This window comes from Erinaceus europaeus, chromosome 7 (genome assembly GCF_950295315.1).
Source record: "Erinaceus europaeus chromosome 7, mEriEur2.1, whole genome shotgun sequence".
Lineage (NCBI taxonomy): Eukaryota > Metazoa > Chordata > Mammalia > Eulipotyphla > Erinaceidae > Erinaceus > Erinaceus europaeus.
The window spans coordinates 34,401,330-34,419,272 of record NC_080168.1 but is presented as its reverse complement, the minus strand read 5'-3'; the positions used below and the strand labels follow the sequence as shown (position 1 = coordinate 34,419,272).

Genomic DNA, 17,943 nt, shown 5'->3' with positions numbered 1-17,943 from the left:
CCAAATGTGCAGAAATTTACTTATTTATTTTCACCAGTGCACTGCTCAGCTGTGGCCGCTGGTGATAGGAGGACTGAATCTGAGACCAGCAAGCCTCAGGCAAGAGAATCTGTTTGCATAACCATTGTGCTATCTCCCCCGCCTACTGTGTAATCAATTATTAAAACCTAGATTTCACAAACTACATTTGTTAAATGTATAATAGCACACAGAGAGAGTTGCGTTCTGAGGCGTTTTTCCAAGTTCTTTGTGTAGATTATTAGCATTAATTGTGAAAGCTGGGGAAATAGCATAATGTTCATGCAATGGATTTCATTTCACAGCAATGTTATAAACAACAAGAAAAATGTCCCAAGGCTTTGAGTGACGCTTAAACCTTTCTCTTGACATCTTCTTGACAAAGAAAGTTACGTATTAATAACAGAAGTGCATTTGCCCTTTTACCAAAGCGTCAGGAAATAGCACAGCCACCAGGGAGTCCAAGCCACAGGGATGCCTTTTATACCGGCAAGCAGGGGGTCCTCCCGGGTCGATTGGACACGCCCCCTCTACCCTTGGCTACAAAGTCCCGCCCCTCCCACTTCCTGGTAACCACGCTCCTCGGCACCGCCTTTCTCGGGAGCTGATTGGTTGGTGCGGCAACCGCCAACGGACGTAGTTTAAACCGAGATCCGAGCGGCCGACAAGCGGCTGAGGCAGCTGCTGGTGGCCTCCGGGCTGGCGAGGCGGTAAGTAGGGGCCCGGCTCCTGCCCTGGCCGCTTGTCCGGCGAGACTTGCCCACCGGTGCCCGAGGCGTCCTTCCTGGCGACCCGCGGGGCCGCTGTCCTGCCTCCTCCCCGCGGCTTCCGGGGCGTGCTGGGTGCTGGGCGCTGGGTACCTTGCCTGGACGTTCAGGCAGCAGGTCTGGAGAGGGCTTGACCTGATGACTGAGCCCCTGGGGACCGAGGGGGCGGGTGGTGGCGCACCTGCCTGAGCGCTTACATCACAGCGCGCAAGAACCCGGGTTCGAGCCCCCGGTCCCCACCTGCAGGGGGAAGGCTTCACGAGTGGCGGAGCAGGGCTGCAGGGGTCTCTCTGTGTCTCTCCCTCTCTATCTCCCCCTCCTCTCTCGATGTCTCTCTGTCTCTATCCAATAATAAATCGTCTCTAGCCTGTAATAAGTAATAATAATAAACAGCGATGTTCTTGGCCGTTGTTCTGGTTGTTATCTTCAGACTCCGGTGGATGGATCACAAGCCAATGGACTTGGGGGTCAGGCGCTGGTGTATTCAGGAAAGCACACGTGTTACAGTGCACAAGGGCCCTGGTTTGAGTCCCCGCTCCCCACCTGCAGGGGAGAAGCTTCACAAGTGGTGAAGCAGGGCGGCAGGTGTCTCTGCCTTTCCCTCCCTTCTCAATTTCTGTCTCTAATAATAAATAAATAACATGTACCCCCTTCCTACCCCCATTTTATTGGATAGGATAGAGAAATTGAGGGGCGGGGCAGGGGAGACACCTGTAGACCTGCTTCGCTGCTTGTGAGGAATCTCCCCTGCAGGTGGGGTGCGGGGGCTGAACCCGGGTGCTTGCAAATAGTACTTTGTGTGCTTAGCGGGGTACGCCACCACTCGTCCCCCTAATAAACAGCATTTTTAAAAACGTGAGAAGGGAGACCCTTTGAAGGCAAAGAGGTGATGGACGACAGGAAAAGATTTAGAACTTGACCTGGCAGTTGAGTATACATAGGATTTCCACCAGCAAAAGGGGAGGAGGAGGAAGAGGAGGAGAATTTATTTTTCTAGACATAGCCTCCAATATATACAATATATAGCAGAGGTGCTGGTCAAACAAGAGCTCCAGATAATAAAACCAGGTGATTGGGGAGGACGGCCTCGATGCCGGTGCATTTTCAGGCAGTAAGCATAGGTCGGAGCCTTCTAAAATTTCTAGACTGAGACTGGAGATGCTGTGAAGTAGTGGAGCGGGGCCTGCCACTGCCCCTGCCACTACAGCACCCAAGTCTCTGTCATTCCCAGTGGTTATTCCCAGGGCCTGGTTTGGGTTTCTGAAGTCGCTGTGAATGAGGAGCTGACCCAGCTGTGTTAAGGAAGATTTTGATACTCTGCATGAGCAGTTGGGTGACTTACAGGGATCAAATTCTTGGGGAGGACAGTTTCCTCTCTGTTTCCGAAACAAGTAAAATGAAGTGTGGTCTTCCAGATGAATTTTTTGGGCGGTGAGCCAGCTCTCTTAAGAGGATCTCTCAGATGTGGGAGATGCAGTGATTTGCATGGGATTTCTGTGTGTGCTTGTGCTCCATTGCTGGACCAGAGGGTGGTCTTTTTTTCTTTCTTTCTCTGTTTCTTTCTTTCTTTCCTTCATATGATTATGATTATTATTTTTTTTGACATGTGCAGACTTGCTTCACCGCTTGTGAAGTGACTCCCCTGCAGGTGGGGAGCCAGGGGCTCAAACGGGGATTCTTATGCCGGTCCTTGCGCTTTGCGCCACGTGCACCTAACCCACTGCGCCACTGCCTGGCTCCCGTGATTATTCTGATTATTATTGTCATCATCTTTATTGGATAGAGACAGCCAGAAATTGAGAGAGTAGGGGGAGATAAAGTTGGAGAGAAACAGACAGCTGCAGCCCTGCATCACCACTGCAAAACGTTCTCCCTTCAAATGGGGACTGGGGGATTGAACCTGGGTCCTTGAGCATTGTGACAAGTGTGCTATAACACCTGGTCTAGGGATGGTTTCCTTTAAAGGGTTCTTTTTGGCAAAAGTTTTAGAAGTATTGAGATTTCTAGTTCAAGTTCTCCCCCACTGCAAAAATTAGAATATTCTAAGACCATTTTCTTTTTTTTCCTTTTTTTTTAATTTTATATATTCATTTCCTTTTGCTGCCCTTGTTTTTATTGTTGTCATCATTGCTGGATAGGACGGGGAGAAATGGAGAGAGGAGGGGTAGATAGAGAGGGGGAGAGAAAGATAGACACCCGCAGACCTGCTTCACCGCCTGTGAAGCGACTCCCCTGTAGGTGGGGAGCCGGGGGCTCGAACCGGCATTCTTACGTCAGTCCTTGCGCTTTGTGCCACATGCGCTTAACCCGCTGCGCTACCACCCAACTCCCTCTAAGACCATTTTCTTATTTGCTCGAGATCTCCCAGCATCTGCTCAGTGCAGTCAAAAGAGCCTCATTCCAGTATTGAGCACTTTTTACTACTTGAATTTTCTTCCACTTAGCTATGGTTGGTTCTTCAAAAATGTTTGTCCAGTAGGTTCTTCGGCACCAGACCCTTGTGCTATCCTGGCTCACTCTCAGCTGAGAGCAATAATGAACTTTCTGAAAACTCCCCATCATAATCAGCTGTCTTCCCTCATTACGTATCCAAGCTCTTGTCTTGGTGTGTTCTGGTTATCTATGTCTCTGTCGAGCTTGTCTTACTTGTGCTGGATCCCAAGCCTTCCTGTCTTCTCAAAGGCAGGTAGTTCCCTTCTCTATATCTTCAGTTTTTTTCCTTCTGCACTGCTTTGTGCGCCCTCCCCCCCCACGCCTATTTCATATATATACTATTGCATAGAGACAAAGAGAAATTGAGAGATGTCTGTATGAGAGACACCTGCAGCCCTGCTTCACTCATGAAGCTTCCCCCCTGTGGGTGGAGACCAGGGACTTGAACCTGGGTCCTTGTGCACTGTAATGTGAGCATTCAACCTGGTGCACCACCACCCTGCCCCCTTTTTCCCTTTATCTCAAAACATACAAAACAAATCCTCTGGTTCCCACTTCACCTTCAGAGTATCATTCCATTTTTCTGCAACTCGTTACTGCAAAACCCCTTGAAAGAATTCTCTTATAAACCCACTTTAGCACCAGTGCAATAGCTTATTTGGAAAGTGTGCTGCTTTTCCACGCATGAGCCATCAGTCGGTAGTCTGCCTCCTACCACATGGAAGGAAGGTTACGTGCTGAGATTTCTTTCACTCTGATTTTCTGCCAGTGTTTCTGGGGACACAGCCTTTCACTCCAAGATATCTAGTGACTTCTAAACTGCTAAATCTGAATGCCCCTCCTCAAGGTGTTTACTAACTAGCTCCTCCTCCTCCATTTATATATATATTCTTCTAGCCTGTAATAGCATCTCTCCTTGGATTTCTTCCATCTTGGGTTCTTTGTACTGGTTATTCTGTGTCTCTAAAACAAAACAGAAACAACCTCTCCCTTTTTACCCCAGTAAGTTACTCATTCTCCTTCTTCAAGTTCCTATGTCACCTCAGTGAGGACAGTTAGAACTATACCTCCTTTTCCCAGTATATGTTATGTTTATTTTTCATTTTTTTGTAGCATTGAAGTGTATAATGTAATGTAGTGTAGTACAGAGACCATTTGTTTTCTGTCTTGTCCTTTAGTGTCTAGAGAGTCAGGGCTTCCCCTTCTCTAAGACTCTTCAGGAAGCCTCTTTGACCATCTTGTAGCTTCTGGCAATGTTAGGCTTCTGACTACACCAACTCTGCCTTTATCCAATAGGGACATCATTGCTGACATTTAGGGAACTGTTCAGAACATTGAGGAAAATGTCCTTATCACAGGAGTCTCAACTTAATTACATTTTTTCCCCCCTGGATTGAACTCTGGGCCTTTCACCTACAACATAGTCTTCCACCGTACCCCACTCCCCACCTCAATTTAATAGCTTTATTTTTGACATTTATTTGTTGGATAGAGACAGAAATTGAGAGGGAAGAGGAAATTAGAAAAAGAGACACCTGTAATCCTGCTCCACTACTTGTGAAACTACCCCCCTGTGGGCAGGGGCCTGGGGCTTGAACCATTGTCCTGTGCACTGCAACATGTGTGCTCAACTAGGAGTGCCGTCTCCTGGCCACCATATAGTAACTTTTATTTAAGAACATATTCTTTTTTTTATTATATATATTTATTTATTCTATTTTGTTGCCCTTGTTTAACACTGTTGTTTAACACATTGATGTTGTTGTTGGATAGGACAGAGAGAAATGGAGAAAAGAGGGGAAGACAGAGAGGTGGAGAGAAAGAGAGACACCTGCAGATCTGCTTCACCACTTGTGAAGCGACTCCCCTGCAGGTGGGGAGCCAGGGGCTCGAACCGGGATCCTTATGCCAGTCCTTGAGCTTTGTGCCACATGTGCTTAACCTGCTGCACTACCACCCGACTCCCTTAAGAACGTATTCTATATAAGGTTTGAAATGACAGGGATTAGTACCTGATGTCTTAGGGGACTGGTCAGTTTTCAGCCTATTGCAGGACCAGATAGGGGGCAGGCAGGACTAGAGGGGAATCAGAGTAGGGAAGTTCAGGAAGGACCAGGTTGCCTGGAAAGTAGAGGATTCTGAGATGATTGACCTAAGAAACCAGGCAATGAGTTCAGAGGCTTCAAGATAGATATAGGCATGGAGAAGCTGGGTGTTGGAGGCGGCTGGGCATGTCCAGGTGACAGGTTTTTCTAGGCTCTTGCAGATAGGGCACAGAGGTGTGGGAAGCCAATGCGATCTTATCCAGGTATGTGACGGCTCCACACCAGCTGTACCTTTTCTAGAAAACCTTTCCTGCTACTTTCCCCAGGTAGAGTTAATCACATCTGTGCATTTTGTTATAGACATGATTTTTGTCATGTTATAATAAGATTATTTGCATTTTTACTCTTATACTGTATGAATCTTACATACAAATAAATAGATAAAAGTTAAAATTTTCTGCTCCCTCTCTTAATTCTCCCTCCCTACATAGACTTAATATAGCTGTTTTATGCCTGTCTCTAGAGTCACACTCTTTATGTTGTATCAAAAGAATGTCTACACAGCTATGCCCTGTTTTATGTCTCCAGTGCCTAGCCTGATTGTTTTTTAAATATATTTTTATTTATTATTGGATAGAGACAGAGAGAAATTGATAAGGGTGTGAGAGATAGAGAGGGAGAGAGACAGAGAGACACCGCAGCCCTGCTCCACCACTTGTGAAGCCTTCCCCCAGCAGATGTAGGGGGGCGGTATCGAACCTGGCTGGATCCTTGTGCACTGTAATGTGAGCGATTAACCAGGTGCACCACCACCTGGCTCCCCTGGCCTGATTGTTTTATCACATAGATGAAATAATGTAACTTTGAATAAAAATTCAGCCTCTTTAGATTCCTGTTTAGACCACTTTTGTTTACATTTGTATTTTTTAAGAAAAAAATTTTTTGAAATACTTATTGTGAGAGAGAGAAGATGAAAGAGTAAAGGAGCAGAGCTCGGGGCTGGCATTTGATGGTGCTGTCCGTCGGATCAGCAGCGTTTGGGGCCTCAGCCCTGTCAGCCAGTGTTCTTTTTTTTTTTAAATTTATTTCTTTATTGGGGAATTAATGTTTTACATTCAACAGTAAATACAATAGTTTGTACATGCATAACGTTCCCCAGTTTCCCATTTAACAATACAACCCCCACCAGGTCCTCTGAATACTTCTTGGACATGTATTCTCCCCACCCACCCACCCCAGAGTCTTTTACTTTGGTGCAATACACCAATTCCATTTCAGATTCTACTTGTGTTTTCTTTTCTGGTCTTGTTTTTCAACTTCTGCCTGAGAGTGAGATCATCCCATATTCATCCTTCTGTTTCTGACTTATTTCACTCAACGTGATTTTTTCAAGGTCCATCCAAGATTGGCTGAAAACAGTGAAGCCACCATTTTTTACAGCTGAGTAGTATTCCATTGTGTATATATACCACAACTTGCTCAGCCACTCATCTCTTGTTGGACACCTGGGTTGCTTCCAGGTTTTGGCTATTACAAATTGTGCAGCCAAGAACATATGTGTACACAGATCTTTTTGGTTGGATATGTTGTGTTCCTTAGGATATATCCCCAGGAGAGGAATTGCAGGGTCATAGAGTAGGTCCATTTCTAGCCTTCTGAGAGTTCTCCAGACTGTTCTCCACAGAGGTTGGACCAATTGACATTCCCACCAGCAGTGTAGGAGGGTTCCTTTGACCCCACACCCTCTCCAGCATTTGCGGCTGTTACCTTTTCTGTTGTATGATTCTCACAGGAGTGAGGTGATATCTCACTGTTGTCTTTATTTGCATTTCTCTGACAGAGACTTGGAGCATTTTTTCATGTGTTTCTCAGCCTTTTGGATCTCTTTGGTGAATATTCTGTCCAAGTCCTCCCCCCATTTTTGGATGGGGTTATTTGTTGTCTTGTTGTTGAGTCTGGCAAGCTCTTTATATATGTTGGTTATTAAGCTCTTATCTGATGTATAGCATGTAAAGATTTTCTCCCGTTCTGTGAGGGGTCTCTTGGTTTGGGTAGTGGTTTCTTTTGCTGTGAAGAAGCTTTTTAATTTGATGTAGTCCCATAGGTTTATACTTGCCTTAGTCTTTGTAATTGGATTCGTTTCATTGAAGATGTCTTTAAAATTTATGCGGAAAAGAGTTCTGCCAATATTTTCCTCTAAGTATTTGATAGTTTGTGGTCTAACATCCAAGTCCTTGATCCACTTGGAATTTACTTTTGTATTTGGTGAAATACAGTGGTTCAGTTTCATTCTTCTGCATGTTTCAACCTATTGTTTCCAACACCATTTGTTGAAGAGACTCTGCTTTCCCCATGTAATAGTCTGAGCCCCTTTGTCAAAGATTAGATGTCCATAGGTGTGGGGACTCATTTCTGGGCTCTCAATTCTATTCCACTGGCCAGTGTGTCTATTCATGTTCCAGTACCAAGCAGTTTTGATGACAGTGGCCCTATAATACAGTTTGAGATCTGGGAGTGTGATGCCTCCAGTTCTGTTCTTTTTTCTCAAGATTGTTTTGGCAATTCTAGGTCTTTTCTGGTTCCAGATAAACATTTGTAGCATTTGTTCTATTCTCCTAAAAAATGTGCTTGGGATCTTGATGGGGATAGCATTAAATTTGTAGATGGCTCTGGGTAGTATATTCATTTTGATGATGTTAATTCTGCCAACCCATGAACATAGAATATCTTTCCACTTCTTTGTGTCTTTTTCAATTTCTTTGAGTAGTGACTCATAATTTTCAGTATACAATTCTTTCACTTCCTTGGTTAGATTTACTCCTAGATATTTTATTGTTTTTGTTGCTATAGTAAAAGTAATTGATTTCTGGATTTCAATTTCTTCTAACTTAGTGTTTGCATAGAGGGATGAATGTTAATTTTGTAGCCTGACACCTGTATTGCCTGATGGTTTCTAAAAACTTCTTGCTGGATTCCTTAGGTTTTTCCATGTATACTATCATGTCATCTGCAAATAGGGAGAGTTTGACTTCTTCTCTTCCAATCTGTATCCCTTTAATTCCTTGCTCCTGCCTGATTGCTATGGCAAGACCTTCCAACACTATGTTGAATAGTAATGGTGATAGAGGGCAGCCCTGTCTAGTACCTAATCTGAGTGGAAATGCTTCCAGTTTTTCACCATTGAGTATGATGTTGGCTATAGGTTTGCTATATATAGGCTCCACTATCTTCAGGAATTTTCCATGTGTTCCCATTTTTTGTAGTGTTTTGATCATAAAGGGATGTTGGATTTTGTCAAAGGCTTTCTCTGCAACTATTGATAAGACCATGTGGTCTTTGGTCTTGCTTTTGTTGATGTGGTGGATCACATTGATTGCTTTAGTATATTAAACCAACCTTGCATGCCTGGGATAAACCCCACTTGGTCATGATGAACAATCTTTTTGATATACTGCTGTATCCGGTTGGCTAGAATTTTGTTCAATGTTTTCGCATCTATGTTCATCAGAGATAATTGGTCTGTAGTTTTCTTTTTGGTTGTGTCCCTGTCTGCTTTTGGTATCAGGGTGATGTTAGCTTCATAGAAGCTGGAAGGGAGTATTTCAGTGTCTTCAGTCTTCTGGAAGACTTTTAAAAGTAGAGGTATTAGTTCTTCTTTGAAGGTTTTGTCGAATTCATTTGTAAAACCATCTGGCCCAGGACTTTTATTTTGGGGGAGATTTTTGATAACTGTTTCAATTTCATTAGCTGTGATGGGCCTGTTCATGTTATCCACTTCCTCTTTACTTAGTTTTGGAAGTTGGTAGGTATCAGGAAATCGTCCATTTCTCCCAGGTTCTCTAGCTTGGTGGTATATAGTTGTTCATAGAAGCCTCGCATGATATGTTGAATTTCTGCGGTGTCTGTTGTGATAGCTCCTCTTTCATTTACTATCCGATTTATTTGGGTCTTCTCCCTTTTTGTTTTGTGAGTCTGGCTAAAGGTTTGTCGATTTTGTTCACTCTTTTGAAGAATCAACATTTACTTTCATTGATCTTTTGTGTGGTTTTCCTATTCTCAATGTTATTAATTTCTGCCCTAACTTTAGTGATTTCTGACCTTCTCGTTGCGTTAGGGTTCCTTTCTTGTTCTTCTAGGTCTAAGATGTGCAATCAGGCTGTTTATTTGTGCTTTTTCTTGTCTCCTAATGTGTGCTTTTATAGCTATGAACTTCCCTCTTAGGACTGCTTTAGCTGTGTCCCAAATATTTTGATAGCTTGTGTCTTCATTTTCTTGGAACTCTCGAAACATTTTGATTTCTTCTTTGATTTTTCCTCTTTGACCCAGAAGTTGTTAAGAAGTGTACTGTTGAGCTTCCACATTTTGGGACTGTTACTAATCTTTTGTTGATTGTTAAGTGTTAGTTTAATTCCACTGTGGTCTGAGAAGATGCTTGGGATGATTTCAATGCTCTTGAATTGACTGATGCTGTCATTGTGGCCTAAGATATGGTCCATCTTTGAGAATGACCCATGTGGATTTGAGTAAAATGTGTATTCCAGTTTCTTGGGATGAATGACTCTGAAAATGTTCAATAGTTCTAGTTTATCTATCTCTTCATTTAGCTCCCTTGTGTCTTTATTGATTTTCTGCCTGGATGATCTGTCAAGTTGAGAGAGTGGGGTGTTGAAGTCCCCTACGATGATTGTGTTACTGTTAATATATTGCTGTAGCTCTTTCCGTAGAAGTTTGATGTATTTAGATGACTTCTCATTGGGTGCATAGATGTTAATAATTGTTAAGTCCTCTTGATTGACTGATCCTCTGAGCAATAAGTAGTGTCCCTTCCTATCTTTTTAAATCTTATCTATTTTAAAGTCTATCATGTCAGATATGAGAATGGCTGTTCCTGCCTTTTTTTGTGGGCCATTGGCTTGTATGATAGCTTTCCATCCTTTCTCTTTAAGTCTGTTGTTGTTTTGCGCCACGGAGAAGAGAGAGAGGAGGTCCGATGCGAAGAGGGAACACAAATCTTTATTTGCGTTGACACCTCAGAGTTGAGTGCTAGGGAAACTGGTTGGGCTACGTGGAGGTAGCGAAAATGGCCGCCTCACGCAGTAACCTTTCCTGCGTCTGAACACCGAAGTGAAACGCTGGCAAGAGAGCGAGGTGCGGAAGAAGAAGGGCTTTTTTAGTAGTAGCTTTCGTGAGAATGGGAAGGGGGAGGAGTAACCATAGCACTCCAGGATAGGATAACTCTTGTGAGAATGAGAAGGGGGAGGAGTAACCATAGCACCCCAGGATAGGATAATAACTCTCGTGAGAATGGGAAGTGGGAGGAGTAACCAAAGCACTTCAGCTATGGCGGGGAAATAGACAATGCCCTGAGGGCACAACATGGTGGAACAGGCGCTCCGAGAATGTCCCAATAGAAGTAGCAATAGCCTGAGGGGACAACGTGGCAGATGTGACTGCACAATTTCCCAGCAGTCTGTGTTTGTCTTGTTGAGTTAGGTACTTTTCCTGTAGACAGCATATTGTTGAGTTGTGTTTTCTGATCCATCTTCCTACTCTGTGTCTTTTAATGGGTGAATTCAGGCCATTGACATTTATTGATATCAAAGATTGAAGATATTTTAACGCCATTCTTGTAGAGTTTTAGAGTGTTTTGTTATATGTCCTATTTTTGGTGGTCTGTTTATAGGAGACCTTTCAGAACTTCTTTCAGGGCAGGCTTGGTGATGGTTGATTCCTTCAACTGTTGCTTGTCTGAGAAGGTTTTGATGCCTCCATCTAGTCTGAATGACAGTCTAGCAGCATATAGTATTCTTGGCTGAAAGCCTTTCTCATTGAGCACTCGATAGATATCTTGCCATTCTCTTCTGGCCTGTAGTGTTTGTATGGAGAAGTCTGCTGCTAATCTTATGGGTTTTCCTTTGTAGGTGACTCTTTGTTTTTCTCTTGCAGCCTTGAGGATCCTTTCTTTATCCTTATTCCTTTCCATTCTAAGTATGATATGTCTTGGTGTTTTTAGGTCTGGGTTAATTCTGTTTGGGACCCTCTGGGCTTCTTGAATCTTTATGTCTTTGATGTTGTCTAGACTAGAGAAGTTTTCAGCTATTATGGCCTGGAAAATGCTTTCTTCCTCTCCTTCTCTTTCTTCCTCTGGTATGCCAATAATGCATATATTGTTTCTTTTGAAGTCATCCCATAGGACTCTGTTGTTGTTTTCAGCATCTCTTAATCTCTTTTTGAGATCTGTTACTTCTTTTTTAGTTGTCTCTAATTCATCCTCGATCTTGCTAATTCTGTCTTCAGCCTCATTGATTCTATTCTGTCTGCCCTCTGTTTTCTGGAGTCATCTATTTTGTTGCCCTGCTCTGATACTGTTTTAGCTTGTTCAACTAGTTGCGTTCTTAACTCAGCGATTTCAGCTTTCAGCTGTCTAATAACCATGAGATAATTAGTATTTTCTTCCATAATCTCATTTGTTGTTCCTGCATTTCTGATTACAATTTTTTCAAATTCTTTACTCACTCCTTTTATTATTTCCTTAGCTAATGTTTGGATGTTGAACTCGTTATTTTGTGCTTCACCCTCTGGAGGACTTTTAGCTGGACTCTTGTCTTGGTTCGATTCTCTAATATTTTTTCTTGTTGTTTTAACCATTTTATATATTATGTTATGAGTTCCCTTTATCAGTACTTTTCCTATTATTGATCACTATTGCCTGGATTGACTTGTGTCTAAGTAAGTTAATTAAAGGGTTCACACTGGTGGAAGTTAACAGTTATTTCAATCCCTGAGTTGGAGCTCAGTGGTTTAAAAGCCTCTTTTTTTTTTCTTCCCTGTAGGCTATGGGAGCCTGAGGGCTTTCAAACTATCAATAGGCTTCTTAGCTTAATCACTGACTCCTGACCAAGAAATAAAGCAGGGTGTGGCAGAGATAATCCAGTGGTTATGCAAAGAGACTTTCACAGCCCCTCAGCTATGCCACCAAGGTATAGGTCTTCTCCTGAGTTTCCTGGTTAGATCTCTGTCCCATGGTGTCCCTCCCTGTTGCTGTTCCAGATTCTGAGGGTAGTAGCAGTGGAGACTCAGAGTTGCACTTGGTGAGTCTCTGGGGAGTCCTCTCCTCACTTAAGCTGTCCCCTTGTTGGTGGAGCAGACTGGAGGTGGTGTCTCAACTGATAAACTGCTGAACTGTTAGCAGTCACTTAACCTCTCCTCTCTGTTACCAGCCACACGTGTTTGTACTCACCGGTGATTTACTGGGTTCCTGTGGTCATTCTAGTCCTGTCTTGTTTCAGTCCCAGGTGGTCTCCTAGTTGATCCAGGAGAGAAGAGGAGAGAAAGCGATCTGCTGCTCGTAGCTCCATCAGCCAGTGTTCTAACAGGCTGTGCCATCTCCTCAGTGTGTGTCTGCAGGCTTCATTATAGAAGGTTTAAAACATGCTTATGTGCAAAAGCCATAATCATTTCTTTTTAGGATGTATTAATTAGTGACCCTTTTCCTTTTATTAATATTAGGGTTTTTTTCTCCCTCCTGTTTTTATTGTATTTTATTTTATTTTAGCAATGGAATACCCAGCCATGGAAACAAGCTCACTTTCCACCTCAGGAATGAAGAAGCATGTGAGAGACAAAAGAATTTCAAAGACTGCTAAGTTGAATGTTTCTCTTGCTTCAAAAATTAAAACAAAAATAATAAGTAAGTGTCATTGCTTTAAAAGAAAATTGGTTCACATTTTCAGTTTTTCCTGGAGAACTGCTCTAATGTTATTTTCTTGTATCAAGTATAGAAAACGATGTTTTTGTTGACTGGTACTCACTCCCCCCCTCAGACTTTCCTGTCTCCTTCAGCTCCTATTGATAGATGAATATAGATATATTTGTGGTGGTGGTGATGCCAGTGTGGCTTTTGTGGAAAAGAGCTAGAAAAATGTGAAAGATTCATCTCCTGACATTCTACAGCGATTGAGTGATGGGTCATGCAGAGGTGGATGTCTCAACAGGGTGTCATATTATGTAATATATATATATTTGAAGACAGCTGTAGCAGAACTGGACACTGTGGGAATTTTTTTTCTTTTTTTAATTTATGTATTTTATTGTAATGTGGGAGAGACAGGAGAGAAGTTGGCCAGAGTCCCGCCCAGCTGTGGGCCTTGAGTGTGACAGTCTGCTTACCACTGCTGTGAGATCTCCTCAGTCCTGGGGAGCCCAGATAGGAATTCAGATGCTAAGATGTCAGCAGAGCAAAAACATTCATGAGATATATTTTCTTGAATTCTGAAGCATTCCTTCTCAGCAGTTTTCCACTGTGAGGTTCACCCCTGTGAAGCGTGTGTACTATGAGATAGTTGTCTCCCGAGTATGACGTTGCTCCCACCCATATCTCCAGGCTCCTTCCTGTCCGTTGTAGACCCCCCTCCTAGAATGATTAAGTACTATTTTCCTTAACACAAACATTGTATATGGGCTACTGGAGGAATATATTGGCTTTTGAGGAGGGCAGCAGGAAAATGCTGCTATTATCTGATTGGTCCTAATCTGTCCATTTGCTATGCCAAAGGTCTGTAACTATTTTCTCTGTCCTAAAGATGAAGTACCTTTTTTTTTTTGGACTTATTTTTTTAAATCCTCAAACTGATAAGAACAGATACTATACTTGATCTTAGCCAAAAGGGCGAGAAGCGGACTAATTTTTTTAAATCCTCAAACTTTACTGAATAAAAACATAGTTTTCCCCTACACTATACTTTTATTTAGTGAGATATGTTACTCAGTAGTGCCATTTACATAAAAATAATGAAAACTTAATATCCTAAGTGAACATATTAAATGTAGAGTGAACTTGATAATAAACTTCACAATAAAATTCTCTGCTACCAACAGAAAAACCACACCTAAGTTATACTTATAGAAAACTTGTAAAGAAAAAAGACCAAATTAGAATTGATAATTGATGTATAGAAATAAAAAGTAGCATGTTTGGGGTGAAGGTGGAGTTAGTAGTCCCCATGTGGCTCACACAGTATGTCCACCATTGGAGATAATGTTCCCTTTCTCTTTGAAAAACAAAACGGGAATGTGAACGATTTGCTCTATTCTGAAGCCACAGGAACTAGGTTTTAAACCTTATATATTCAACCTACTATTCAGAAGGTAGAAGGAAAGTAAAGCAGGTATCAAGATCTAGTCTTTATAGGATACGAAGATAGTATACTGATTCTGTAAAAAACTCTCATGCTCGAGGCGTCATATTCCCAGGTTCAATTCCCAACACTACCATAATCTAGAGCTGATCGGTATCTTGGGAAAATAAAAACAAAAACAAAGATTTAATTTTTTTGTTTCTGATCTAATTGTCTACCATACTGTGTTTCTTCTAAAGTATTAGATTGTCGGAAAAGTCCTGATGCTTTTTTGCATTGGAAAATACATCATGACATTCCCTACTGCATTCACAAACATCCTAGATTTTATGTTCCCTGTCTGTCTAGCTATTTTTAATCTTTGACTCGAAATTCTAGATAAGAAATTTCCATAACTCTTTATCTCAATCATATATATATCCTCAACCTTTCATTAAAGCTTCTGCAACTATGTAAATAAAACTATGTTTTGTGTAGAATAGTTCTGTTAAGGAGTATGAAAATTTATAAGGTATCTCAGTATTAACTCTTTTCATATATATTTTCTTTTACAGACAATTCTTCTATTTTCAAAATTTCCTTAAAGCACAACAACAGAGCATTAGCTCAAGCTCTTAGTAGAGAAAAAGAAAATTCCCGAAAAATTACGACTGAAAAGATGCTGTTGCAAAAAGAAGTGGAAAAATTAAACTTTGAGAATACCTTTCTCCGTCTAAAGCTAAATAATTTGGTACGGAAGACAGAGTGTCCCTGAATTCAAGATTATAATTGAAATTATACTGTAGATTCTAGGATTATTTTTGAATTTTCTCAGTCATATAAAATTGTTCCAAGTATGTCATGTGAATGGACAAACTATTAGTAATTGATAAAATAGGTGTCTTACGTTTACATTTGAAAGGTGTAGTCCTGCACTCTTGTGTACTTGTGGCTTTGCAAGCCAGCATAATGCGTTGATCAACATGTGATACTTGTCAGATTGGTGCCTGAAGGCATTATGAAAAGATGAACATGGGGTCGGGCAGTGGCACACCGGGTTAAGTGCAAATAGTATGAAGCAGAAGGACCTGCGCAAGGATCCTGATTTGATTCCCCGGCTCCCCACCTGCAGGGGGCATCGCTTCACAAGTAGTCAAGCAGGTCTGCAGGTGTCTATCTTTCCCCTCTTCCCCTCCTTTCTCAATTTTCTCTGTCCAAAAAAAATGGCCTCCAGGAGTAGTGGATTCGTAGTGCAGACACTGAGCCCCAGCAATAAAAAAAAAAAAAAATAGATGAACACCATCTCTTTGGTAGATTGAAAGGAGAAAAGCTCCCAGAATTCTTTTGTCCTTTAATCCCTGTGTTCTGTTCTGTGACTGTAGGCCAAATAAAATGAAGGTTGCATTCTTGACTTCTAGTTCTGTTCACAGAAAGAGGAAAAAAAAAAAAAAAAAACCAACAACAACAAAAAAAACAGTGACTGGGCTGAAACGATGTAACTCTCAAATAGCGAAAATTAATTAGAATGGATAAGTAACCACTGTGATATTAATTTCTTGTGTCTGGCAGACTTCTCACTTAATGCTGTGATGTATTTTACTATGAGAAGATGGAATATTTCTAGGCAATTTTATGGTTGACAGCTCAACAGCACTCCAGTGTTGTGTGGAGGAACTGAGACCCAGACAGTGCAGCCCCACAATTAGCTCACCGAGGTGTCAACTCTTTCCTAAGTCTTCTTAGTTGTTGATATTCGTAAATGTGTGGCTTAACTTCCAATCTTACCTGATTGAAAAGGCTCTTTATTTTGCATATGCAGAATAAGAAACTCATAGAAATAGAAGCACTCATGAGCAATAACTTGCTAACTGCAATTGAAATGAGCACAATCTGTGAGGTAAGTAGAGTTCATGTGTGAGTGGTACACTTTCTTAAACTTTACTGTCTTTATTTATTGGGTAGAGACAGCCAGAAATCTAGAGGGAAAGGGGTGATAGGGACGGAGAGAGACACCCACAGCCCTGCTTCACCACTCATAAAGCTTTCCCTCTGCAGGTGGGGACTCAAACCCGTGTCCTTGCACACTGTAACATGTGCCCAACTAGGTGTACCACCACCCGGCCTCTCTCTTAAATATTACTGAAGTTGATTGAGATTAATTAAATATTATCACAATTAGAAATTCAAATTTGAAACTTTTTCCAAAAGAAAAGAAAGATGATGGTGATCTTTGGGAGTGGAGGTGGTTAGCAAGAAGGGCCTGCCCTAACCTTGCATATTGACCGTGTCTAAACTCTGGCACTACCTGGGGAGACTCCAGTGCCGTGCCAGCTTTTGTACCATGGTGCCCTCCCTCTCCGTCTGTGCCAGGACACCACTGAGAGTACCTTACACAGAATGCAGTAAGTGTTTGTGAAATGTTGAGTAGTGTTACTCCATTTAGAATGATTTTTTCCAGAGCGAGGAACAGACTTAACTTGCAGTATTTTTGTTACTGACCATGGTACCTACTTTTATGATCTTTAATAAAAAACTAAAACATTTTCAGAAACGGTTTCAAAAAACTTAAGTGAACAAAAATTTATATATTTTCTTTTTTTAAAAAAAATTTCTTTATTGGGGGATTAATGTCTTACAGTCAACAGTAAATACCATAGTTTGTACATGCATACCACTTCCCAGTTTTCCACATAACAATTCAACCCCCACTAAGCCCTCCTCTGCCATCCTGTTCCAGGACCAGAACCCTTCCCCTACCCCAGAGTCATTTACTTTTGTGCAGTATGCCAAAGCCAATTCCAGTGCATGTTCTGCTTAGTGTTTTCCTTTCTGATCTTTTTTTTCTCAACTTCTACCTATGAATAAGATCATTCCATGAACAAAAATTTAAAATAATGTATTAAACCTAGATTTTGAACTAAAAAAACATTTAAAAGTAGGTATTATAAAATCTTGTAATGCATAACAATACATTATGGACAGTGAGTGAGCATGTGCATTTGCAGATACTGTGTGTCTATTTATATTTATTCCTATGCCTAGAAATATGTTTGAAAATAGTTTGGGTTTTCTTTGGATGACATGATGAACTGTGTTTAATTTTATCACATTCTCATTCTCTAAAGCAAGAATTTTTCTACTACTACTTGTCTCCTTACATAATTTAGGACTTTAATGACAAGGACAATTTACAAGTTTGAAATTGAGTTGCTTTTTGTATTCTTTTAAAACCTGTTCCATCAGAGTTCCTTTATGCTGCCAGCGAGCAAGAAGAAACGGGCTAGTAGGCAGGGGGCCATGATGCGTCTTCCATTTGCAAGGTGAGTGCTCCAAACCTCACTAAATACTGACTTGTGCTGTTCACCTGTGGGAACTTTGAATGGTTTTTATGTGGGTTTGCTTTCTTTGAAACATTAAAAACAAAACAAAACGAAAAAAAAAATCACCTAGGTAAATTAAGAAAATACTGGTTAAAACAGAAATCATAATTTTTTTTTTTTGCCTCCAGGGTTATTGCTGGGGCTTGCTGTCTGCACTATGAGTTCACTGCTCCTGGAGGCTATT

At 41.5% G+C, this 17,943-nt stretch overlaps 1 protein-coding gene and 1 pseudogene across 3 annotated transcripts in view; one reads left to right on the top strand and one right to left on the bottom strand.

The window, feature by feature from the left end:
- Positions 1–643: 643 nt before the first annotated feature.
- SGO2 (shugoshin 2) overlaps positions 644–17,943 on the top strand; it is a 42,342-nt gene continuing 25,042 nt past the window's right edge. For all 3 annotated transcript variants that reach the window (XR_009550668.1, XM_060194177.1, XM_060194176.1), the window contains exons 1-5: positions 644–728; positions 12,819–12,953; positions 14,955–15,130; positions 16,199–16,276; positions 17,623–17,699. Coding sequence is in view for 2 of the 3 variants with exons in the window: in XM_060194177.1 (XP_060050160.1) it covers positions 12,821–12,953; positions 14,955–15,130; positions 16,199–16,276; positions 17,623–17,699 (464 nt within the window). In the remaining variant the exon portion in view is untranslated. The remainder of the gene's footprint in view (positions 729–12,818; positions 12,954–14,954; positions 15,131–16,198; positions 16,277–17,622; positions 17,700–17,943) is intronic.
- LOC132539560 (U2 spliceosomal RNA) lies at positions 13,846–13,943 on the bottom strand (annotated as a pseudogene).